Here is a 26,308-nt window from a genome sequence, read left to right as displayed (position 1 = left end):
TCAAATCATATATATGTACAAACCCGCCGTGGTTGCTCAGTGGCTATGGTGTTGGGCTGCTGAGCACGAGGTCGCGGGATCGAATCCCGGCCACGGCGGCCGCATTTCGATGGGGGCGAAACGCGAAAACACCCGTGTGCTTAGATTTAGGTGCACGTTAAAGAACCCCAGGTGGTCAAAATTTCCGGAGTCCTCCACTACGGCGTGCCTCATAATCAGGAAGTGGTTTTGGCACGTAAAACCCCAAATATTATTATTATATATGTACACACGAGATATAGAACACTTGCACCCTGGAATACAAATGATCCTTTGAGTTATAACAAAATCTGGCATTTTTGGTATATCTTCGTGATGCATAAAAAAAAAGCCTTCTTTCTCAGGGAAGCAAGGGGGATCCATCTGGCTACTAGCTACAGGTCTATGGTGCTTACTACAGATGTCTATGCAAGGACTTCGAGAAAATGATAAATCGTCTCCAAAATTTTCTAGAAAGCTACTTAATCTGTATTAATGCGGCTTTAGGAAGGGCAAGTTGATGATCAACCATAATTGGTGCACATCAGATTCCTTCTATCTATATTCCTAATATGGAAAAAGCTTGTGACACAACTTGGTGCTACGTGTAGAGATGTAAACTTTCATGGAATTTTGAGGGGCGTGAAAAAAACTGGTTTCTTTGATGTTATGTTCAGGAACATGATAAATATTGAAAACAACATGGTTGCACAGAGAGCTATGAAAAACCTAACATACTTATTTCTGTATGAAAAGAATTGTTACATTATTGCATCATAAAAGTCCCAGCAGAGCTTCGAGGTTCAACATCTAGGCACAGTTTCACGTCAAGGCATTGATTTCACATCAAAGCATCAAAACCAACACTTGTATCAACCTGTATCCAATTCATCTCTGCTTGACGCAGCAATGCTTCGCTGTTTAGTGGACAAAGCCTTCCAGACATTGAGGTCTGAGTGCACCAGTGAGACCAGTTTCTTTCACATGCTGCAGAAGAAGGGGGAATATGCAGTACGAGACAGAGGAGGGCGCCCAAGGGTTGGTCGAAGCAAAGTTCTTGCCACCATGTGGATGGACCGAAGCGCTTTGCAGACTCCCAAACTCCTTATTTTGACCAGACCTTTAGATAAGTCGAAAGGAGTCACATCGCAACAGAAGAATCTGTGGGGAATCTCCGTTTCTTTCTTTTTTAATTTTATCCTGGTTGAAAAAAAATCTAGAAAAAAATTATTTTTTCCCCAAATTTCCAATGTCCAATGCACACCGGACACGTCCCTCCCTCCCCGAAATGTCTGCGTCAGTAAGTGGGTGGCCCAGCCTTGCCCCCCCCCCCCCAAGTGCGTATCTGCGTGACACAGCGTTCTCGACAGGAAATCAGGATGTGCAGAGCTTTAAACATAGGAAATGCGTGCAAAATGAATGACGATTACTGTTTGGAGACAAGCTATGCCCTAAAGGGAGTAAGCATTCTAAATGCATAGGCATTTCCATGTCTACGCAACGGGGAAACCTGTCCGTCTGTCTGTCACGTAAGATGACTGCTTTCAAGACAGGGCCTGCAGCAGCGAGCGAATTGACCTTCGTGCTGCTTCTCACTTTAACGCCAACTAAGCGGCGAAAACACAGCGCACATGAAACTATCAGCACTCGAGCGCACTCTGCTCCCATCGCAGACCAATTTCAAGATATGGCCAGCGCAGCCGTGCCATACACAGCTGCTGCCAGAGAACGGTTGATAATGGTTCACATGGAGAGGAGGCAGTGTCATTGACCACGTCTACGCACGAGGTCTACCAAACTTGACACTGTTCAATTACGTCACATACTGCAGCATGCATCGGCCAGTGTTCATCTTCCACGAAGCAGCGGCATCATGCAAATGCATCATCATGTATTTGAAGATAAAGAAACGCAACCAGAAGAACCAAGCAAGAGACAGTGCACATAAAAAATGTTGGGATATATTTGCTTCATTTACAAAATCTCGCCATTTCATCCCACACCTACATCCTCTGGAAGTTATCTATAACATGAGTGAACACTGCTACTACTCACCTCTTCTTCGCCGTCTCATGTTGAAATTTCGGTGTTGCAACTGTGCTTTTGTTTCACGATTCTTTTGCGGTGTGTCCCGCAATCGTGCCAAACACAGCAGCATGCGACGATGAGACAGCAGGTGGTTAGTGGCAAATGCTTACACATCATTTAGATAACTCCCACAGTAGATTCTGCGCACAATTTTCTTTAGAGTGTAAATAGATGCATTAATCAGAGACACAGTAAAAGACATGTATCATTATTTTTCGAGTCTCGTTTTTATTCAAACGTGAATAAAGGTGTTTACAGGAAAGTCAATAGCTCTATAAGCCCCTTGGCCTCAATTATACAGAACGTTTCTGCTGCTGCTTCCGACACTTTCTAAACAAACGAAAGCCGAGTCGCAGCAATGTTACACGCAAGCACAGCTCTATTACAGATCTGTGCACTGCAAAAAAAAAAAAAGTTCACAACAGAGAATGGTAAGAAAGAATGAAAACATCAGCCGCGAGAGCTCTAAAACGAGAGCCTATATATAACTGTTCCAGCAAAATATATTTCTCAGAAAATGAAAAACAAGAGCAGTTCGTAAAGCTTTCACACAACAAGCCACGAAAGCACGCAGCTGCTCATTTTTTGCACATTACTATAATAATGTAAGCTGCCAGCCGCAAAATCTCAGCTGCTTTGGCAGAAACCATACTGCCACGGTTTGGGAGAAACCATCGCCTAACAAACTCCTTTCTTTTTAAATTTTTCTTCACACAGTTAGGCCATCCAAGCATACACACACACACGCACATACACTCTTTGTGCAAAATGGGCAGATTCTTTATTGTTATACTAAGACGTGTTTCCTAGCTCGAGTCCCTATCGGCGAAGCGAGAGGCCATTGTTGCATGCATTGACGACGAAGGTTCCTAGTGGAGGGACACACTCGTATACCGAAATCTGGAGACTAACGCCAGAAAGCGCGGCACCAGTTACAACCTTTCTCCAAGGGCAAGCACACACCGGCTTTGCTAAGGAGTACTGGCCACTCCGAATACTTTTATACAACCTATAGGCATAGTGCGAAGCGCGCATCTCGAAGCAGCTGGACGACGTACCTTTGATCAAGGCTCGCGAAAGCTACACGAACGGCAGCGCTACGCCGCAGGGCTTACGTATATGTACAAACTCCTACATAATTCCATTCGTGGAACGTTGTTGCGTAAGTGTCACTCGCAGCGGGCATAAGCTGTTGTACGTTTGTGGCGGGTCCTTTGATCTGGTTCGGTTTGCCAGCATCGAGAGCAAAGAGTGTGCTCGGAGGGGTGAACTGCAAGCAAGGGCAAACCAGTGGAAATCTCCGTTGTTTACGCGGTGCCAGCACAACACTGCCTATCAACGGCGGCGTGAAGCGTGGAGGACATTTATTTCCTTCGTCCAAGGCGCGAAGCCAACTAAGTCAACAAGTCAATGAAGTGCAGATCCGCTTTAACGATGGTCACGTGCAAACGCAACACCATCCAACAGGCTTCGGGACAGGTCAGAGACACTTTTGTATCATTGCTCAAATGTATGCGTCTCCTTCGAGTTGATCCAACGTCCTGCTAAATTCAAGTCACATCTTCGAGGGACCTCCTACCACGGTGTCACTGAAGTTCGCAGTCCCTTGAACACAACGGAGTTGAAAACTCTGATGACTGAAACTGGCCCTTCATACACACCTCTTTCAGTGAAATGTAAATGTTTCAGCACAGCTTTACCGCTTTGCATGTGCTATTACTGCCCCTAGCTGCCGCATGATGCTGTTCACACCGCACTTGTGCGGACGGCTTCTGGCAAGGGCAGTAACGATATGCTGAAATGTTCTAATTCGTGGCCTGTTTTGTTCAGTGGTGCACTCACAGGTGGCGCAAAGTTAACAGAGGGCGAGTTTACCAGTGGGTAGGAAAGGAGAGGCACTGCGTTCTGCGCAGCATCACTCACACTGATGCTGGAAGCATTGTCATTATGCAAGAACAAATAGGCAAGTGGCAGAACCTGTCAAGGCTGCCATATTTATCCTGGGCATTCCTGTTCATGCCTGGTCACGATTTTTTCCTGCTCTTTAGCCGAGCTCTTGCAGCGTGGTGAGCACGTTTGTTCCTACAAGCACGTACCAAAACGTGCCGCCTGTATTGGCAACGGTGTAATCTTAAATGACCTTTTACTGTCACGTAATGAGGCTAAGTGTGTAAGCTGTATACAACTGTTTGCACAACCGTAACAATACATTAGGCTTAACACCATCACAGATGACAGCACGCATTATCAATGGCGACACATCACATCACGAATTAGGCAACACATTTGTTCTTTTGTTTTTCCAATCTGGTGGTGCTACTGCTTTAAACCAGAGTAAAAAAAAAATTTCATTGTCGCTAGGGCAGCCTAAGTTGGTGCGACATCAGGAGCTGCCACGAGTAAATCTACACAGGTTTACATGAAAGGCACATAGGGAAGACAAGGCAAAACAGCACCTCAAGTCCTAAAACACAAAGAGAAAGCGCGACGTGAATAAAATACGACAGAAATAACTAACATGCAACAAACAGCCTGCACAACTTGCTCACCTAGATATGTATATATAAAATAAAATGCCCGCACAAGAAAATGCTACGAACTGCGATGTACAAGGATCACCAACCTTTGCACGCCTTGGCATACAAAGAAGTGCATCCTAAGTGGGCAATATCGGGCCCTGTGTGAATTCGTCAGCTGGCAATGTAACACATATATGGTGGCCATTTATGTGAAGAACAGGAAAAGCTAAATGGGTATTCACCAGATGCCTGGCTTCCACTGAAATACCACACTTACCCAACCCTGTTGAGTTGATAGTGTATTGAAGCTGACTTACAATGTTTGTGTTCAGACTGCTGATCATAAAGGGCTGCTTATGCGATTCTAAGAGGACAGTGTGACACGACTATTCATTTCAGGGTGGTGACATGAATATTTCGAATAGTAAAAACACAATAAAGTGACGTCAACTGCAATCTCTGCATGACTGGACCGAAATGCTCTAATTATACGATAGTTTAAATACTGAATATATATTAAAAAAAATGCAGAACAGAGAGTTGCCTCTCCTCCCTTTGCAAGAACAGAGGAAGCTAGTTTTCAAGTAAATTTTAGCCATAGTAGCACCTTTATACAAGGTCTTCCAGGCACTCCAATACATTCACAAGTGTACCTTCAAGTTCTAAGTCCTTTGTGCAACAAAGAAACCAAGCCATCTTACAAACCAGGAGTAAGCAAATACTATACAGTTGCTTGTGGTTTTATTTTAACAATTCTTAAAATAATATTTTGCACTCGGCACTGCTTTGTTCTCAGTTATATTTTCGAAATGTGATTGCATTTTTTATCTGCACTGTTCAGTAAAACACTTAATATCATTGTTTGCATGGTCTTTGAGTTTCCAACAGGTTTCCAACAACTGTGTCCATGTAGTAGCTTACTTTGATGAGGTGTGTATACCATGGTGAACTTAATTTTTCTCATTTAGTACAAACCTAGCAAATAATGATGCAAAGTGTTTTATTAAATGACATGGACTGAAAAATGCTATCTCGTAGCTAAATTGGAATGAAAATGAAGCAGGAGCAAGCACAATATCATCCTTTACAGCAGTTGAAACAAAACTGCAGGCTGCACTATTAAGAACTTTCAAAAAACACTTTTGAAACCTGCAACTGGTTGCATTTTGTGTACTCTATATGTGCAGGTGACACGCTACATGGCAATTGAAAGCTTAAAACACGTCATCTGGTTCATTCAATTACTGACTATTTTGACTGGCATAATAGCTGAATTGATTTTCCACAAGTATAAAATGTGTGGTTCTGAACAGTTAAACAAAGTAACCTTTAACTGAACACAGAACACCCAGCAGCCCTTTAAGTTACTAATTACCTAATTTCACAGGCAGCGGGGGCAAAGTTGAAAAAGTGGGGTAGAAGAATTTAACGCTGTCACCAGTATGGCATGTACAGTATGTTTGTGCATTTTGAGCAATCTACGTAGCCAAAACACATTGTGTAACTCACAGTTCAGAACGCATTCCTTAATACAAGCTTTTCAAAGCCTTGTACTGTTCTTCTCTGATCTGGCATGACCTTGTGTACCTATCAGTGTAGACGAGCTAAGAGTTTGTTGCGCAGCTTAGCATCTCTACGCTCTTGGACCATTTTCATTTGCTTGCATACCAAGTAAAGGTACTGCTATGCTTGCTATTTAAGGTTCTAATTTTGCCTTGGTACTTGTCATGCACTCTGCAAGGTGTTTAGCTTACATGGTTATCACGTAATTGCTATGTTACGCTCCTGTTTAGAATGCACTGCTGCATATCAAACCGCAAGATTGTAAACATAATCACAGTGCAACCTGTGAGGGACAGAATCAAAGAGAAATGCACAAATGGCGTTCAGCACACTTCATGTGTTTTCCCCGGCATCCACAGATTGGCTTGAAGATTGTCTTTTCCAATGCGCGACACAGTTGACCTGCCAAGTTAGTGACATTACTGGGATCTCACTATAATCAAAACGGAAACTTTCAAAGTTATAAATGGATGCTATCAGTTACCAAAAACATGTTGACCTGTTGCTTCACTATCAGACACCAGCTTTTGGCTGGTGTCTCCCAATTTGCGACGTCGATACGTCCATCCAATTTCAACGTCTATCCCCATTTGCAATGTTGATACGCAGCTACAAAGCTTCCACTAAAAATTCATTTTCTGTCGTAAAACATGGCACAGCTTGCAAAAAAAAAAAAGAAGACAGACAGTGTTGTGCAGCACACACCATTTAACACAATTAAAATGATCAATCCGAACGCTCTGTCAATGGACCAACAAAGGTTTACCCAATCAAGACCTCAGAAAGTTCATGTGGTGTAAAGATGCATGTCATCACAAGTCTGCGAGTGCTGCTGCCATGCTTGATTGTAATAAAATCTGCTCAGCAAAACATCATCATACTACATCACTGGCAAACAATTGAAGTGGTTGTGCAAACGGGCTTTACTGAAGTCTTGCCGCTACCTGTTGAATGTTGCAAGCAGAAGATAGCAGAACCATTATATAGTTAGTTGCACATAATTCCAACGAGTGATATCCATAGACAAGTCTTTGTTCCTGTCATCCAACCTCATTCTCATCACACTTTCCTTACCTTCATCATCCGTAAAGCAGCTGCTCAAATCTTTTTTTTTTCTTTTCTCAGAACTAGGACACATTTTTCTTCCTGCATCCTTAGGTAGTCACTGCATCAAGGTCTGTTGAAACCTCTTCTGCATGCCAAATGAGGTGTCGCAAAACCTTATCAGGCAGCTTCTCATAAATGACTTCCTGTTTTATTTGTAAGTGACTATGCTTGATTTCTTCAGTTGCCAGCATATTCACTGCCACTCCAGCGGCTAGAAAAACACTCGCTAACGTAACAGTGACACAGATATTTTTTTTCTTCCTTTTAAAGAAGTGAAAATGTATAGTGCACAAGGCAGACCCCATTGTGACATAATGCAGTCTGCAGCTGCTCAGGACGCATGCGACAATGTCTAAGCTGCTGTCATTACATCAATATTCCTTGGCTCGCACACTTGTATACACATCAATACACGTCACCCGGAGATAATCTCAATCAACAGAGCCTGTCACGTGCAGACTTGGCACGCCGACTGGTTGCCGACGTGTGCCAGCATTTGAGTATCGTAGCTCTCGCGCAGTGACTGAGGCGCCAAGAACGCTGACACACACACACAAAAGCAGACAGGTGATACTGCCATACACGGCATCAGTTTTTGATCGCTCGCATAAGCTACACGGCCGTTTGCTAAAAGCACGAAGGAAAGAAAAATAAATGCGCTAATTGTAACACAGATTAATCACAAAAGTGGTATTCACCGCTGAATATGTTTTAGCGTGTCAGCAGCACCACCAGAATGTGACCAGCACATCGGCAATTTTCAAGGAGCCCGACGGAAATGCTGCACTGTCATGACAAAGCACATCAGAAGCCAGCTTCACAATATTCAGCACTCTTAAGAGAAAACTTTGCCTTGTGCACTCTATTCTACATACAATAAAAAGAGAAATGGCCTTACTCAACAACTGCTCGATCGGTTGTGATAAAAGGTAATTTTATTCACAAAAGAGGTAAATTTTAGTAATTGATAGATGCAAGACATTGATATAAGCCTTTAATCTTCTAATAGAACTGTCAAAACGCTGCAAAATTTAAAAAAATTCGAACAGTAGTACTTTCTTAATCAATAGCCTCAGAATGAAACCAGACGCAAAAATCCTACACGCTGCACTTAAAAGAGTACTTTAAGCAGGCAACAATGCCTTATTGACCCCTTTCGTGGTGATCCCGTGAGTGCTGCCATATTTCATCACGTGGTGACGCGTCCATTGCTTGCCTCAACTGCCTCCTTTGCCTCTGTGTTTACAATGAATGTGTACGACGTCGGTGTGGCTTAGCAAACCTGTTTCGGGAGATATCATAGACGGTGACTGGGTGGACGACACGAAGCTTTGGCCATGGCGTCAAAGAACATGCAAGAGCACTTTAGGAACTGATTAATGTATGTCCAAATCGCGCGTGCAGTGTATATGGTGCTTGTTCTAAAAGCGGGGCTAAACATTTTTTCCAAGCTATCCAAACTTTCCAGCCATTAACTGAATCAGGATTAGTGTGTTTTGCTCTTTGTTCTTTATTTGGCAAATATTTTGAAGCAGCGGTTTGTCACGTTTCTGACTCGGCAAAGTTCCTCGCGTCGTCACTACTTGATTATTTTCTGCCTAATCGCTCGCAGGTGTGCTCAGTTCCCGATATATTTGTTCTTGCCGTGCACAAGGCTTGAAACTAGCCGTTTCGTACATTGTAATACCTTGTAGCAAAGACGTATTATCGCTAGTGACTTGCTTACCCTTGTGGACCGTCACGAAACATTCAGTTTTGACCATTCACGTGCTATCGGTGTAGTCTGTCATTTATCGTGCATATATAGTGCACATATATTCAAGTGTAACCCATTCACTTATTCTTGACACATTAGTGATAGAGTAGGCGTAAGCTTCTGTGCCAGTTGGGGTTGATGTGTATAGATACCGCGTGTGAAACTTACCAGGACAGGAAGTGGTGCGACTCGTTCTTGCTGACGTTCCGGGGCTGAAGGCCTTTCTCTGGAGGCCAGCGATACAACATTGGTGGATGAGCAAATTTCTGCATCCTCCAGGAAAGCCAAACATCTTGAAGTGATGGTAACATGTGAGGACCACTGCAGCAGCAGCCCCCGAACTTGGCCACACAGATTCATTCCATTCCTTTATATGCCAGTCACTATTACTGCACATGTCTTCAGTCCACATGATTCAATCCAGCATGATTGTAGGACAGTGTGTTAGCGAAAACTCAGTTGAGTTTTCGACAGCTGACAGCACAGAGGCAAGGTAGAAGCAGTAATGGTTTTGTATTCATGCGCTGTCGCTGTGGCCAAGCGCATTGCGTCACCGAAACCGTGATCTGGTTTCTCTAGAACAAACTGCTTTGCGAAAAGGGTCAATATCTCACTTGGTCAGATATGTCTTTCACTGTTTAAATGAACAACACTTTAGAAGAGCTGTTCAACCAAAACAGGAATTTGTCACCTGACGTGGGTCGTTAGCCAGCATGTCATTTCTTTTTTCACTCGAGTGCTTTGGCAGTACCCCACAGAATTTTGATACTCTCTTCTAGCTGCCACAGCAAGCTGCAGTCAACCACAACTTAGACTCTTAGTTAGAGGGCACTCGGGACAGTTAAATGACAAGTTGCTAAATATTGCAGAAATAATTAGCAACTTTAGCTTGTAAAGTTGTATTTTTACCTCGTATGCTCCTAAAAAATTAGGGGCATAAAGTGCTTCCACCAGTCACTCGATTTCAATTTATTTTCTTGAATGCAACAATCTGCACGGAGCTTGCCCACGAAAAGCCATTTCTCTATGTTCCCTTTATAACTGACAGAAGAAAAAAATTCTGTTCAAGGCAAAGCTTGCTCTTAGCAAAACCCTGGGAGACTCGCTGGCATCACAATGGCATCACACCGGCTGGCCCATTGACAGAGAACAAGCAGTGTGCCTTTTCTGTCCATGACACTGGCAACACACGGCATCACATTGGCTGGCCTGTCAGCAAAGCCCTTCTTTGGGTGAGTAGCCTAGGCAGGCGTCACTAGTGGCAAGGAGTGAGCAATAATGGCAAGACGCAAGTGGGCCAGGCTGAACAGTGGCAAGCCTGAGATGACTCGACAAAACGTGGCTTGCTCCTCGGGCAACAGCTTCGCGTCGTTGACTGGGTGTACCTAGGAGAAATCACTCTCAAGTGGCACCTTGGGTGAGGATGCGGGCGGCGAGCTCCTTCTCCTCCGTTTCTTCCCTGCAACGAAAGCCAACCAGCAATGCGTGAGCGTCGAAGTGTGCATGCGTGCTACTCAGTATTTCGAATATAAATCAGACACTTCTGTTTCACAGTGATGTGTCAGTTGGAAAACTTGACATTCAATTTTTCTGAGTATTCGATCATGGCCAAGTATAAGTGGTTACTACAACTATAACAGCTTGCCTGTCATAGAAAAGGGCCCCTAACAATGGTCGGTTGACTGCTTCAGGAGGAAGTGGGCCAACTACAACTACAAGCCAACAACAAGATTAAACGGCACTTCACATTTCACTACTCATATTCAAGCTACCCAGTTGAACATACTTCAAAATAGCATTACATGTGTTGAAGAAAATAATTCATTTTTTTTGTGTTGCCTCAGCCCTCCATATTTCTATCTCTACCTTATGAAGCAGAAAAATGTTTAGTATTCAATACGATACAGGCTTCACATTTTAAATATCTTTGATTACATTAGAAAACTTCCGTGAAACACTATGTGAACATGGTGATCAAACATTCCTTATCTGTAGATGGTGCTGCTGTGAACATGCAAATCAAGTATTATTCTGCATGCTATCTCCTGTGGCTTCCAAAAACCCATATTCTTACTGTGCTATGCAATGCTAGTGACGACAAGACAACAGTCATGATGGATGCTCTTCACACATGTACACTCTTCCAGATGATCTAGAAAACAGGAATAACAATGTTCGTTAGTGTATCCTAACCATCCTCTCACAACCCCTCTATTAATCTCGCGTACCTTTGTCAAGTGACCACATTGAACAGCTATCACGAGTGCACTGGGGAAAGATGAAGACGAAAGAAAGGACCAATTGGAAGGGCCATGCTATCAGTGCTGCCCCTGCTGAGAGGAATAAATAAGTTGCAGGGGAATGGGACAAGTAAGTGATGCGCTCATTACCATTCCTATTAGGCTCCTTTTAAAAAAGAAGTCCGGCTGAACCCATTTTAGGGTGAATACTGACGATACTGGGATTAACATAAGATCATTGCAGTGACACACTGCATTGCCACTGGCGAAATGCAACTTGTATGAGGCATATACTGCAGCCAGATTCCTCTCTTCTGCTACCATCGGCACATGCTGCGCCACCTAGTGGCCCAGCTCCGAAGTCTGCGCATGGCCTCCAAGATGCATGGTGCGCCGGCGCATGTGAATGCCGAGGACTGTTCCCTCGTTGCCCACGCGCATTCATGGCGTGGTGCCAAAGCATTGGGCTGCTGTGTTCAGCAACCCATACGACATGGGTTCAATTCTGCTCAGCACCAGATAAGTTTTAAAGGATTTCTTTTTTTTTTGTTAAAGAGTGACATGAAAGAGGTAAGCGCTTAACTTTTCTGTTCAGCCACATACCCAGTGGTACATACCAACTGACAAAAGTTGTCTGCTAGGCCAGACAGCAGCCAACAGCAAGTTGTCTATTTACACACATACTCAATGGTCCATGTTGTCTGCTCATCAAGATGGCAACTAGCACATTCCTAGCGGCCCAGGCTAGTAGACAACTTGGATCGCTGGGTGAAAGAGGTTAGATACTGCATGCTGCTAGGTAGGCAGTATCACATTCCCATGTTCCCAAAGAATGCTAATCACATTAAGACTCCTTCACGAGTATGCGCCTTGAAAGGCACCACATTCATCTCAGTGTGTTGCTCAGGTTCCATGAAAAGGTACTTCGGGCCCCTTTAACCCTTTGAGGGTTGATTTTTTTCGCCACATGTGACCGCCCAGGGCCGGTTTTCTTTTTATTGCAGATTCCATTTCTTCAGAGGGACCCATTTCGAAAAAAAATTACCGTAATTTTGCTAGGGTGACCATAAAGGGAGAAAAAAATATTTTGAGTTGGTATATATGTACTCTTCATTCGTGAATAACAACAATAAAGAAGGAAATAAACTTATAAGAATTAAAAATTTGATGCATTGTTTTACACATAGTTCAAGGCTTTGAAAATGCGCACATGAGAATAATTCGCAAGACTCAAATGTTCCTGCTCTTACACTAATATGTACATCCATAGCGTAATCGAACTTCGTAGGTGCGCGCACTCAAGAAAACTGTGTGGTTGTGTGCCCGTCAAAAAAGCAAAACGTGTGACAAACTTCCGCTAATCTTCAGCTTATCGCCAACCAGAGGCAATTAGTTTTCAAGTGTGTCAAAAAAAAAAACAACAAAGGAAACGCATGCATGGTGGCATACTCCCTATGCGCACCCCTTTGAGCACTAAATGAGCGAGAGAGAGGCGGCCGTCCTTTGAACGATTAGTTTGCAAGCACAAGAAGCCGAAACCACCCGCAGAACAAAATCCAAACCGCCACCCGACCGCACGCGCGCCAATGTGTGAGCGGTAGCACATCGACGCGCGGCTGCGAACTAGCGCTAAAACAAACCATGCAATGAAAACCTAGAGAGAGAGGCGCACGAAAAAAATTCCCTGTACGTATTCCCACATTGTGGCAGCACATGTCAGAAAAGAAAAAGTTAGGAAATTGGCACGCTTTTTAAATGTACAGATGGCGCGGGAAATATATGGCATCGACCATTTTTGTAATTGTTTGTGGCGCCGTATATTTACGTCACTGACCCTTAAAGGGTTAAGGTTTACAGTATTAGATAACGTTTCGCATTTGAGCTATTGCTCATCTGTGTGGTGTTCATACCGTATCCTGAGCTGATCCATCTGGGCCACTAGCCGATCCCGCTTCTCCACAATTTCCAGCATCTCGTTGAGGATTTCCCGCTCCTTCTCAATGTCTCGTGGAGACTTCTCTGCATCTGAAAAGAAAAAGATTAGGCACATGTGAAGCAAAATACTGCATACATGCCACGCTGTCTCCACGTCTGATGTTCTGCACACCAATGATGCGATATGCACACGTAAACGAATCATCATGATAAGAATCATGTAAGACATGCTAGATTAAGCAATACATCAGTGCCCAGCTTAAGGCCAATTGCGATGAAATCTCACCCTGGTTAAATTGGTTATACAGTCAAACCCATTTATAACAAACTTGATTGTACTGCAAGAAGTTGTCGTTATATCAGTACTTCGTTATATATAGACTCGGCCTTCAATATGCCTGAAAATTAACGGCACTGAAGTTGCCTTCAGCAGTTACAATTTGGCAGCACTTTGGTCTGAAAACCAGATTTTCTGTGTCATTTTTTGGACCTGGCACGTTGCCACATCTAGCTGCAAATTTCAATGAGAAGCGTCCATCTAAAGAATGAAATGCGTTATCATAGAGCTCTTTCAAAAGGGCGCCTGGTTTTGATCACCTGTCATTTTGAAACTGCGAGTAAAACCACTATACTTGAAAATTCGAGAGCTTGTACTATATTTAACTACCAGCAGGACATGGGTGTATTCTGCACACCTTGATGTTCGAAAGGTAGAATGTCACCGTGAACCGTTATCGGCAATCTACAATGTGTAAACGAAGCATTGCCAATCCGTGAACTCTCGATAACAGTGTAGTAACCCCCGACCTTACGCTATTATGCATGGTGGCGGCTCATGGTACAACATTCTCGTCGACTGGGGCCGCGTGAACATCGACATTAACGATAGCGACGCTGGAGTGGTTGTTGTTCCCAGGATAGAAGCACATAGATGGTCGTTCCAAATTGTTGAAAGAGGCATTATGCATGCAGTGCTGCTTGGACAATTGCACAAAAAGTGAGAAAGCCACCGTCGTGGCATCCAATATTGTACCTATGCATGCACGAGTGCATACCCTGCGCCATTGCTGTTTAAACTGTTTGCCTTGCCTTGAAAGCGAGTGACCTTTTTTGGGGGGTTTTTGCGATCCGTGCGCAGGGGTTGCTTGCTCGTTTCAAAGGCTGTATCACTGTCGTGGTTAGACTGGAGCGAGGCGTGCGCTGCCATGTGCCCAGTCTGGTCGCGCTTCCATGCTTTGGTACTTTGCGTGCGCCCTCTGTTTACCGTCACCGGGTTCGAAGCATGCATTGTAACAGTACAGCGATTTATACAATGTTCTTTATATCTGGAAGCAGTTTCAATAGGCAGGGTCAAAAAATCGTAAATGCACTGAAGTGGTTGCTATAAGTGGATTCAACTGTAAATGAATTGCATACATGCTCTTGAAACAATCTCAGCAAAGTTGCAGGGTCAGCATCTGTCTAATTTTCTTAACAGCCTCTGAGTAGTACCTAAGCAGGTGACAGGGACACCTGGTGGTCAAAGCATGTGATGCAGCCCCCAAAACAGCCACCGAGATCTGCAGTGCATCACAGGCACTGCCTGCTCTCAGAGGTCATGCCCAGGTGCCACGGTGGTTCTCAATGTTCCCAGTTCTGCATCCTTCTTGTGAGTACTAATGGTGGCATTTTTTTCTGCGGGTGCATATTTTCTATGTGCATACTTCTGTGAGCTTTTCGTAACACATACACACATATCTAAAACTTCAAATTTTTCACAGAGGCTGCTTAAGATCTACACTATCTGAACTAGGTTTTTACTTGGTCCAAAGATGTGCTGCCTTTGGCTTTTAAAGGGACACTAAGGGAAAATACTAAGTCGAGCTAGATCGATAGGTTATTCGTCTAGAAGCCTATTATCGTTTTCTGTCTGTCAACATATGTCAGTTTGTTGCATAGAAAATTGCCGTCCAAGATGCCTCTGCTGATTCTCAGTTTCAGCCGGCCGTGCCAAAATTCAGCCAGGGCTGACGTCACGTGAGAGTTACTATAGTCCACAACAGGTGGTGCCACTATGATTTCCTATTTTTTGTCATTTTTCTTGATTACAAGAACCTGGTGTTCCCGCTATGAGTGATGAGTCATTATTACAGAAGCCTAATCTTTCAATCTAGCTCACCTTAGTATTTTCCTTCGAGTCTCTTTGAGCAGACTGCGTATACACAAACTGACTGCAAAAATGACAGTCACTAGTGGCAAATTATACAGGAATTATGAGGGTTTAGCATCCAAAAAGATTGTTTGCTCCACAGGAGAGAATGTTTTCTACTGATCAATTTTTAGGGGGCACTCTAATTTGACCCTATTGATGAACGAATTCAAGTAGAAATCCCGCAGCGCATAGCAACACCTCTGTGGCTTGTGCACAAATTCTTCTTCAATGATTCTACACAGTACGGTGAGTTTTCCTCTGGCAGATTTAGACTTTCGCAATCCCAGCACTCGCTTGAGGATTCAGGTATTCCTCCAAAAGAACCAGTTTGTATTTGTCATAATGCTCATGACAGAATGCAAATAGGTACTCAATACTCATCGTAATAAGAAGCAGTTATTGAGTCATTATACTACTATATAGGTTACTGCAGAACAAATTTATCAACACAAAGAAAGCAGCGAATGGAAATTGTGCCCTGTAACAGCCCTCCAATGTATCACCAGGGACACACCACAACCTTTTGAGAAAAACCACCAGTGCAAATATGGCTGGTATGCAAGCAATATATTGTTGCAGGAAGAAAGTAGGCCTACGAGTGTAAAATAATGCATATTTACAACTGAGGTTAATGGTGTTCAGGCAACTGCCAGACTCCATCTTCCTCTAGTCCAATCCAACTTCTTCCTTCCCTTCACCGTAACATCACCCTCCCGGCAGAGTGGCTCCGTCCCGGTGCAAGTTATAGAGCCTCACTTAATGGGGGGACATAGGGCTTCAGCCTGGCGACATGAACAACATCACTGGTGAGATTGGGAGGCACTGAAGGCTGACTGACTGGGGCGATCTCGTATGTCACGTCGGACAGTTGGCGTAAGATCTGGTACGGACCAGAATAAGTGGAAAGTAGTTTTTCCGACAAGCCGACGCGATATGAAGGCGTCCAGAGAAGGACAAGGGAACCAGGTGAAAAATGGAAGTCTCGGTGCCGAAGGTCGTAGCGTCGCTATTGAGAAGCTTGCGAGACTGTGAGGCGATGATGGGCGACTTCTCGCGCCTGGGCGGCTAAGGCAATAGCATCGCGAGCGTAACCAGTGCTGCGTGATTGTACTGAGGAAGGTAGCAACATGTCAAAGGGCAAGGTGGGGTCACGGCCATAGAACAGGTAAAATGGTGAAAATCTGGCAGTGTCGTGACGGGACGAGTTGTATGCGAAAGTGATGTATCGTAAAGCGACATCCCAGTCGCGGTGATCGTCGAAAACGTACATGGCCAGCATTTCAGTTAGCGTGCGGTTGAGTCGCTTGGTGAGGCCGTTCGTTTGAGGGTGGTATGAGGTAGCAATCTGGTGTTCTGTAGAACAGGAGCGGAGCAGATCATCGATGACCTTCGATAGAAAGTAGCGGCCGCGATCCGTCAGCAACTGGTGAGGGGCGCCGTGGTGCAGGATGACGTCGTATAGTAAGAAGTCGGCGACATCTGTAGCGCAGCTGGTTGGTAGTGCTCATGCGATGGCATATCTCGTGGCATAATTGGTTGCTACAGCAATCCATTTGTTTCCTTTGATGGAAATTGGAAAGGGGCCAAGAAGGTCAAGGCCCACATGGAAGAAGGGCTCTGTAGATATATCAATTGGTTGCAGCAAACCAGCGGGAGGCATAGCAGGCGTCTTCCGGCGCTGACACAGGTCGCAACAAGTGACATAACGGCACACAGAGCGATAAATGCCGGGCCAGAAGAAGCGTTGCCGCAGGCGGTCGTATGTAGGAGTGATGCCCAGATGTCCAGCAGTAGGAGTGTCGTGAAGTTGCTGGAGCACGGCTAGCCGAAGGTGCTTGGGAATGACTAGGAGGAGCTCCAGGCCGTCAGGACGAATGCTACGACGGTATAAAGTTTCATCGCGCAAGGTGAACATCCGGAGGGATGGGTCATTGGGCAAGGAGCTTAGGCGTTCCATAAGTGTTCGAAGAACAGGATCTTTGCGCTGCTTGTCGCCAATATGGAGGAAGCTGGAGAGGGATAGAACACTGATGTCCGAGTCTGCATCGGTATCGTCCGGTTGATCCACAGGATTGCGGGACAGGCAGTCAGCGTCTTTATGCAGGCGCCCTGACTTATACATAATAGAAAATGTATATTCTTGTAGACGCAAGGCCCAACGTGCAAGTCGTCCAGTTGGGTCCTTCAAAGAGGAGAGCCAGCAGAGGGCGTGATGATCGGTTACGACGCAGAAGCTCCGACCGAAAAGGTACGGCCGAAATTTCGCAACCGCCCATACGAGCGCGAGACATTCTCTCTTAGTAATGGAGTAATTTCGCTCGGGCGTGGAAAGAAGGCGGCTAGCGTAAGCGATGACACGATCTTGGCCCTGTTGATGCTGAGCGAGGACAGCGCCGATGCCATGACCACTCCCGTCAGTTCGTACTTGAGTGGACGCAGAAGGGTCAAAGTGTGACAGAATTGGCGAAGTTGTAAGCCGCTCAATCAGGATAGAGAACGCTTTCTCCTGCAGTGGTCCCCAAGAGAAAGAGAAGTCTTTCTTAAGAAGGTCAGTGAGAGGGTGAGCGATGTTGGCAAAATTTTTCACAAATCGCCGGTAATAAGAGCATAAGCCCAGAAAACTAGGGACATCGTTTGTTGAACAAGGTACAGGAAAATTTCACACAGCGTGAACTTTCTGTGGATCAGGTTGGATTCCGGCGGCGTTTACGAGATGGCTGAGCATGTTAATTTCACGGCGACCGAAATGGCACTTGGAGGAGTTTAGCTGAAGGCCAGCCCTGCGGAACAAGGAGAGTATGGTTGTGAGGCGCCGCAGGTGGCTCTCAAAGTTCGGCGAAAACACAATCACATCGTCGAGGTAACACAGGCATGTAGACCACTTCAAGCCGCGCAAGAGAGAGTCCATCATGCGCTCGAATGTAGCTGGCGCATTGCATAATCCAAAGGGCATGACTTTAAAATGGTACAGACCGTCCGGTGTGACGAAGGTGGTTTTCTCGCGGTCCATCTCATCGACGCTAATCTGCCAATAGCCGGAGCGGAGGTCAATCGATGAAATGTATTGGGATCCGTGAAGGCAGTCAAGAGCGTCATCAATGAAAAGCAGGGGATAAACATCCTTCTTTGTTATCCTGTTGAGGTGACGGTAGTCAACGCAGAAGCACCACGAGTTGTCTTTTATCTTTACTAAGACAACCGGTGATGCCCATGGGCTACTGGAAGGTTCAATGATGTCCTTGTCCATCATCCTGTCTACTCTTTTTGTATGATGGCCCTTTCTGTTGCGGAGACACGATATGGCCGCCTATGAATGGGGCTGGTGTCACCAGTGTTGATGCGATGTGTGACTAGAGATGTCTGGCTAAGTGGACGGTCGTCCAAATCAAAGATGTCTCGATAAGCTGACAGGAGGTGACGAAGAGCTGCTGTTTGCTCGGAAGGAAGGTCAGGGGCGGTCATCTTAGAAACATCGTCCGCAGGCGTCGAGTACGGAGGAGTGGGTGACAAAGGTCCGTTGGTACTGAGGAAGGATTCCGAAAAGAAACCTCAAATTCTTCCAAAGGAGTGATATGTGCTATGGTGATACCGTGTGGCAGCACATGCGACGAAAATCCAAAATTGAGGATGGGCACGCGAGTGCAGTTTTCGCGGATCCGGATTAAGGTGCTCAGCAAGGCAATATTGCGTGACAAAACCACGTCAGTAAGCGGCAACACGACGTACTCGCCATCAGGTACGGGATGAAAGGGCGTCAGGAGGACGTTTGTAGCCACCTGTGGAGACAGCCTTGCAAACTCAGCAGAACATAAGCGGAGTGAAACACAAGTTGTTGCGTCGGCAGGAAGCGGCAGATCCAACTGTACACCTGCGGAGCAGTCAATTTGGGCTTCGAAAGGAAGTCGAGGCCGAGAATTAGGTCGTGCGGACAGTGTTCAAGGACGATAAATAGAACAACGGCATAATGGCCCCCAATGGTCACACGTGCTGTGCACATTCCAAGGACAGGTGAAGTACTCCCATCGGCGACTCGCACAGTGCCCGGTATGGTGGGTGTCAGAACCTTTTTGAGCCTTCGGCGGAGAGCAGCGCTCATAACTGAAAGCTGCGCTCCTGTATCAACCAGAGATATAACAGGAGTGCAATCAACTTCAATGTCCAGTAGGTTTCCACATGTAGGCAGAGTCAACAGAGGATTTGTGGGCTGGGTCGGAGTTGCAGCTTCACCTCCGGGAGCTGCACCGCCTAGTTTCCCGAAGCGAAGCGACCGGTTGCAGAAGGGGACGAAGAGCGGTGAACGAGAGGCGAACGGGACCTACGACCTTGTGGAGATGGGGAGCGGCTGGATCTTGGTGGAGCACTGTCGGCGTTGATGTTCCTAGTCGGCGTATAGGGCGAGAAAGTACGATTGTCTGGTACTTGGCGGTAGTGACTCGGAGACGACCAATGAGGAGGCGACGACCAGTGGTTGCGGCAATGACGGGCGATGTGTCCAATACCGGAACAATTCAAGCAGATGGGTTTATCATCCGCTGTGCGCCAGTCAGCTGGGTTGCGACGGGGTGGCGGAAAGCTTTGCATCTGGGAGCGAGCGGTCAGAGAAATCTGGTAGGTGTTTGTATGGTGTACCGAGCAGAGAGATGGAATGCCCAAACTTGCTATTTCCTCCTGAACGACCGCTTGTATAAGGGAGATAGCAGGCACGCTTTCCCGACAGTCGGGACGAACTGGAGCCGGAGCCATGGCCTCAAGCTCACGGCGAATTATGCGCGTGATATCTTCTGGTCCTGCGGGCTGAACGAACCGCGGCGGGTCTTCGCAAGAAGATGTTGTGGCGGTATTGGGCAATCAGTCGAAAGTTTGAGCGACGCGGCGGCCCTTCGCTTGTTCGAAGCGCCAGCACTCCTTTACCATTGCATCCACAGTGGCACAATCCTTACACATCAGGAGATTGAAGGCATCGTCTGCAATACCTTTCAGTATGTGACCAATCTTGTCTGCTCCGGTCACGTTGTCATCAGCCTTGTGACAGAGGGCCAGCACATCCTGTATGTACATGACATAGGATTCTGCGTATGTCTGAGCGCGGCACGCAAGTTCTTTTTTTGCTGCCCGCTGACGACCGACAGGTCTGCCAAACAGGTCTCGCATTTTTGCTTTGCAGACATCCCAGCTCGTTAGGACAGCTTCGTGTGTGTCGTACCATTGCTTCGCAGTTCCTCTGAGATAAAATATCACATTTGCTAGCATCATTGTTGGATCCCACCTGTTGTTGTCGCACACTCGCTCGTACATCGTAAGCCAGTCCTCGACGTCGGCGTTGTCCGTGCCGCAAAATGTCCCTGGGTCCCACAGATGAGTGAGGATGACCGTTGGCATGGGCTGGTGAGGCGTTGCTGCTTGTGTCGGTTGATTTGCCATTGTGGCGGCAGGTAGATGACGTCCGCTGCGAAGTTCCGTGATTGCACCCCGCATCTTCCACCAAAATGTTGCAGGAAGAAAGTAGGCCCACGAGTGTAAAATAATGTATATTTACAACTGAGGTTAATGGCGTTCAGTCAACTGCTAAACTTTGTCTTCTTCTTTCTCTAGTCCAATCCAACTTCTTCCTTCCCTTCTCCATAACAATATTCTCAAGACACTCTGTCACGCTGAATTCTTAGACGAGATTGACAGCTTGGGGGTCTCTGTTTAGCCTCCCAAAGGAAGTGAAGTTCGTTCTGCTAAACGAGAATTCTGATATACTAAAGCTAACAGATCGTCATATAAAGTCAACCGCAAATGTTTACAGATTGTGAGATCCGAAAAAAGAAAAGAAAAATTTACGAGCAATTCGTGACTGTAGCCAGTAAAACCGTACTATACACTTTGTTTTTTGCATATACTGATATAAACAGGAAAACAAGCTGTACTGCGTGGCTGCGGAGGTGTTTTGGCTTTCTCCTAGATCCTGCAGTCCTTAAACTTTTTCTGATGACTGAACATCTCTTCGTGGTACAAGCGCAGCGTGTGTACCTCATCATCTGTATACCCTTACCATCACCCCATATCTTCTCAACAACCTCTCGTTGACCTGATTGAACGAAACATTTTGTTTGAAACCAAGTTAACCTGTCTCACGTTTCCCCATCAGGCCATGTGCCGGATTTCTCTCTACACACGAATCTTTTAACTGACTGCGGACAGACGCTAAAAACTTAACGTGTGCGTGTTTGGACGTACTGGTTTCCTTCTTTGGACTTGTGGCAGCACCTGCTCAAAACTTTTTTTTTTCAAGTGCTGATAATAACACTTTGCAGTGTCTGCATACGGGGGCAATACTTTTTGAGCAATACAGTTGAAGAAATTCACATGTGCTTTCCATGGGGCTAGGTACAGAAAGGATGACGAAATTTTTTTCTGTGTGTGTTTTACGGCACGCCACAGTTCAGTTAAAAAAAGTTCCACAAGTTACAGCAAGAACAGTGCTTCCTGCAGTGATAGAAAGAAGGCAGGAAGGAGACCATATCCTACTGTAAAACCCGCAGTTGAAATCTCAGCCTTCACCCAAGAGAATGTTTCGAGACCTGCCATACAACACTCCAGTACCATTACGAGCCTCAGAAATAAATAAATAAAGACAGAAAAAATTAACAACTTGTTTGTTCACAGAAGTGCTTTTCTGAGCAGCATCCAAAATGCGTGGACATTGAAGTCTCCGACTGGAACTTCAAAGTGGGTAAATAAATACCCACGACCCCAAAGGGTTAAACAGAGTCCACGCTATCCGAAGGATTTAGCTAGCTCACGAAGTCATGCCAGTTGCATGATTAGTTTGACTGCGTTGGCATGAATGCACCAGTCGAAATTAATATAGATGCTGATGGAACTGTGAAACTAAAGTGAACTTTAGTGTGTTCCAAGCTACACTGTAGAGTTGCTCTGAAAGACATGGGCTTCAAGTAATTTGCCTGACAGGGTTGTCCTGCTCAGCATTTTAGATTTCATCCTACCTTAATGTCAACGGAATGCAATATATGACAGTGCAATAGTGCAGTACTGATTTGGTTCTGAATAGATAAGGGTATGAAGCATTGCAATGAAAAGCGTAGGCACCACTGGATAAAAGCAAGTTGTCCATGCTGATTGCATAGCATGTGTTGGCAACGTGGGACACTTACCGTCAATTGCCATTCGTTCACGCATCTCCTGCTGCAGTTTTGACTGTTGGTCCTCTAGTTCCAGGTCCTTGACCCTGCATGGAAAGTGCCAGGCGATGATGAAGCAGAGCATACTACTCTACAACACGACAAAGTCGGTGAATGTCATTATCCTTATCCCCAGCAGGCTTATAGAAAAACCTTAAAGCATGGTTGGCGTCAGGAAAACGTGGTAGCCATGACGTCAGTCTTCGTATGAATGGTAAGAGATGGCCATATCCCATGAGCGATGTCATACCTGCCTGCCAATCTGGTGTAACTTCTCTAAAACGAAGTTACATGCTTTGTAACTGAGCACACTTCCCAATGCAACTCCTCCTCAACGCAGTTCAGAGCCTGAGACATGGCTGGAAGCTTTGGCAAGCCACGAGCACACCACCGCTGTCATATAGTTGGAAGGAGCATTTGTCACACTCGGGACATAACCATGCAACCAGGGAACTGATCACCCCAACATTGTTTCTGGTGAATTTCCTATCCATGCCACCACAAGCAGCAAAGTGGCACAGCCACCAATAGCATGCAGTACACACGAGAGGTCTTGTGTTTCACCACCATAGTAAGGTGGCTGCCGTGGGCCACGACTGAATCTGCGATACTAGATCTCAGCAGTTCAACGCCACAGCCACTGGGCTACCGTGAGCGGGTGTCTGGTGAAAACGTGGCATTGCCCCGTGGTTAATTCCTCACAGAACAGGGAGGTAAGTTACTTCCTTGCATGAATACCTTTCAACGTGGATTCACAAGCCCGACCGAACTGCCGATTCAGTTTGTGGACAGAGTATGATGTAATACGGTGTCACACCGTGTTGTCGCCTTGCCAATAATGACTCAGATTCGCTGTGAAATGTTATGGTTCACCCATGGATGAACTCGGTGACTCGGTTCGTCGTGTGAAACTTTTACGAGGCACTTAACTGCAGTTCGTGTGGTACTGCCACGCATGCTGTTGTGGTCGTAAGTGGCCTTTTTGCTTGACGTAAAACTGCTGAATTGTGTACCTTATTAGCAGTTCTTGTTCCTCCCTGGACAACTTGTTCTTTTGCCGCATCAACCGAAACAGCACTTGTGTCAGGTCCTTCTCTTCTGCTTGAAGATCTGTAATGTCCAGAAGAAAGATAAGTACTCTGCAGTAAAATGTTCACATATTCAACTGTTCACACTCACAAGGAGTGAATGCTTGCCACTTGAGCATTAACTTTATTCTGGATAAGATCGAAAGCAAGTCAAGGACACATAAATATACATGGGGAAGTAATATTTTTATGTGCATAGGCAGATTGGGGCTGGCGTTTTCCCAATCTGTCATGAAAAAAACATGTTTGCACCCAGATACGAAACTGACGCTTGCAGCAACTCTCTTTTCATTCTTGTCATGACTTACCAGGTAATGCAGACATCGGCAGCAGGTTGCTCTAATTATTAACTCTGAGGCATTTCTAAACAAGTGCGCACAGCTCATAAGCTAAGCTGCGAGCTGATTACTTGAGCCTAAACTTGTTAACTTATAACCACAATGAAACCTTACTCATGTTATCAAGTTATACATCAATGAAATGCTGGCTTTAAAACACCCCTCAAGGTCATACAAGACTTAGGAAGGCTGCTTTTAGACCTTGAATGATGAGGTTGTTACCTATTGTCTCGCATTTAATTTACAGTCATAAGTGATTTGAAGGTCACCTCAACCTTTAGGCTTAGTTGATATCAACCATAGGAGATTATCTCAACTTATTCCCCTTTCCGTTTATTGCCCAATTTTGCTAAACTATCTTTTCTCTGTGGTGTGCCGCCATTATTTAAAAAAAAAGAAAAAGAAAAGATAAAGGTGACGAAGCTGCTGCTGTTCTAGCTGAAGCAAGGCTGTCCAGGCTGATAAAATGCTAATTATGTTCTCCATGCTAAAATGTAACAACAGAATGACAATTGGGCAAGTCAGTTGGATAAGGGCCCCTCTTGATAACACGCTGCTATATCATGTGTCTGTTAGGGGCCATCATCGTCATGTCTATTTCTGCCTATGGAACAAAAGTGCCCCCTCTCCCAGAGTTTTAAAGTTACAGTACTCCTGTCTGGCACCAGGTGACTCCCCCTTATGCCTACTAATTTCCCAGTCTCATCACACAACCTAATGTAATCTGCCATACCCGACATCTTCCTGCCCTCAGAACCTATTCTGCCACTTTAGTAAACCAACAGTGATCTGTTTTAAACATTACATTAGCTTCCCAACTACATTTCTTCCAGTAGTGTCGTTGAGTGGAAATACGGGTGGGAAAAAAATGGAGTGGACAGGACAGACTGTCCACTCCGTTTCTTCCCACCCGTATTTCCGCTCAACAACACTAATGCTGCACCAACTGGCCCAACAGTTTACACTTCTGAGCTACATTTCTTCTGTTACCCTCAACTAGAATATCAGCTGCACCCATTTTCTCTCTATTCCTCACTGGCACCTTTCTATTTATTAATATGACACCATTTTCAGTTTTATTCACAGCACAGTTCTTAATTTATATTGAAAATTGATATGTTACACATGAATCTAAAAAAACTTCAGTAATATGGAAATACAGCTTTTGCAGAACCCTTGTACACAACGTAACAAATTCATGTAAGATATAAATTGACATATCAAATTTGTCCCCTGTGAATGATCTAATGGACGCCATTTACAGAACCATGATATCTGTTCCTGATGCAGAGATATTATAATATTTATAAACTTTGTGCGTCTATTTTTTTCAAACTTGTGAATTTTAAAAAATTATTTTAACGAAATTGAGGCCCTAAATTGAAATTCTGCTTCCAACAGTAACTAAAATTTAACTATTTCTCTCAAATGCAACAAATTTCATTAAAATCGGTCCAGGGGTTATCTGTGTTTTATTCTTGCGTTTTACATGTATTTGAATAGGCTGCATCGGAGTTGGGCCTGAGCCAAAGCTTCCTCTTAAAAGAAACAATTTTGGAAGAGATCCATTCTGCAAACGTACGGCCAATTTTAAAAGAATGGACTCTATGCGAGAAAATATATTGTGGGGGTTGTACACAGTCTGTCGAGTACATCTTCGTGTGATTCTAGAAAAGCTGAATAAGCGAGTGAGATGCAACATGCTCCATTGTTCAGACAAAGAGATCCAGCCAAGTTCTTTTTTCATTGCTGTTACACTTAGAAAGCAGAAATATCCCCCAGGACTCACACTGCCGTGTTAGACTGAATTTTTTCTATGCACACCACCAAACAGATTCCACACTCCATAACAAACAGGCACTCCATAAGTTCCATTGGTAAAACAGGCCTGTTTAAGGCATGCCCTGCATTTCTAACTACCGTATTAATGTGTACCTCTTTTTTCAAGGATAAAGGTAAAATCCTTGAATTCTTGCCAGGCTAAATCCTCCAGTCCCTAAAATATAGTTACCTTCATCCTCATCCTCCTCGCCCCGTAGCGCCCTCTCCACGAGGACTCCTCGATGCTCCAGAGAGCGCAGGCTCACTTCGATCTCCTCAAGTCGCCGTTGAAGTTCTTGGGCCGTCCGCTGTCGCTTCCGCTCCTGCTGACGCTGAACCCGCAGGGTCAGGCGCTCAAGCTTGCGCGGATCGATTGCCTGCGTCCGACAAGAGACACGTGAGGGCCAATGAACTGCTGTGAGAGGGCTCAACACCCTTGCCACGTGTAGGGAAAGAG

General features: G+C 45.2%; 1 protein-coding gene across 2 annotated transcripts in view; it reads right to left on the bottom strand.

Annotated features, from left to right (window-relative positions):
* Positions 1 to 2,314: 2,314 nt before the first annotated feature.
* Mical (Molecule interacting with CasL) overlaps positions 2,315 to 26,308 on the bottom strand; it is a 99,994-nt gene continuing 76,000 nt past the window's right edge. For both annotated transcript variants that reach the window (XM_075674356.1, XM_075674357.1), the window contains exons 21-25: positions 26,042 to 26,228; positions 23,618 to 23,714; positions 22,578 to 22,651; positions 13,202 to 13,316; positions 2,315 to 10,510 (exon numbers count right to left, since the gene is read on the bottom strand). In XM_075674356.1, coding sequence (XP_075530471.1) covers positions 10,453 to 10,510; positions 13,202 to 13,316; positions 22,578 to 22,651; positions 23,618 to 23,714; positions 26,042 to 26,228 — 531 coding nt within the window. In that variant the 3' untranslated portion in view covers positions 2,315 to 10,452. The remainder of the gene's footprint in view (positions 10,511 to 13,201; positions 13,317 to 22,577; positions 22,652 to 23,617; positions 23,715 to 26,041; positions 26,229 to 26,308) is intronic.

The sequence above is a fragment of the Dermacentor variabilis genome, chromosome 11 (genome assembly GCF_050947875.1).
Source record: "Dermacentor variabilis isolate Ectoservices chromosome 11, ASM5094787v1, whole genome shotgun sequence".
Taxonomy (NCBI): Eukaryota; Metazoa; Arthropoda; class Arachnida; order Ixodida; family Ixodidae; genus Dermacentor; species Dermacentor variabilis.
This window is presented reverse-complemented; position numbering and strand designations above follow the sequence as displayed.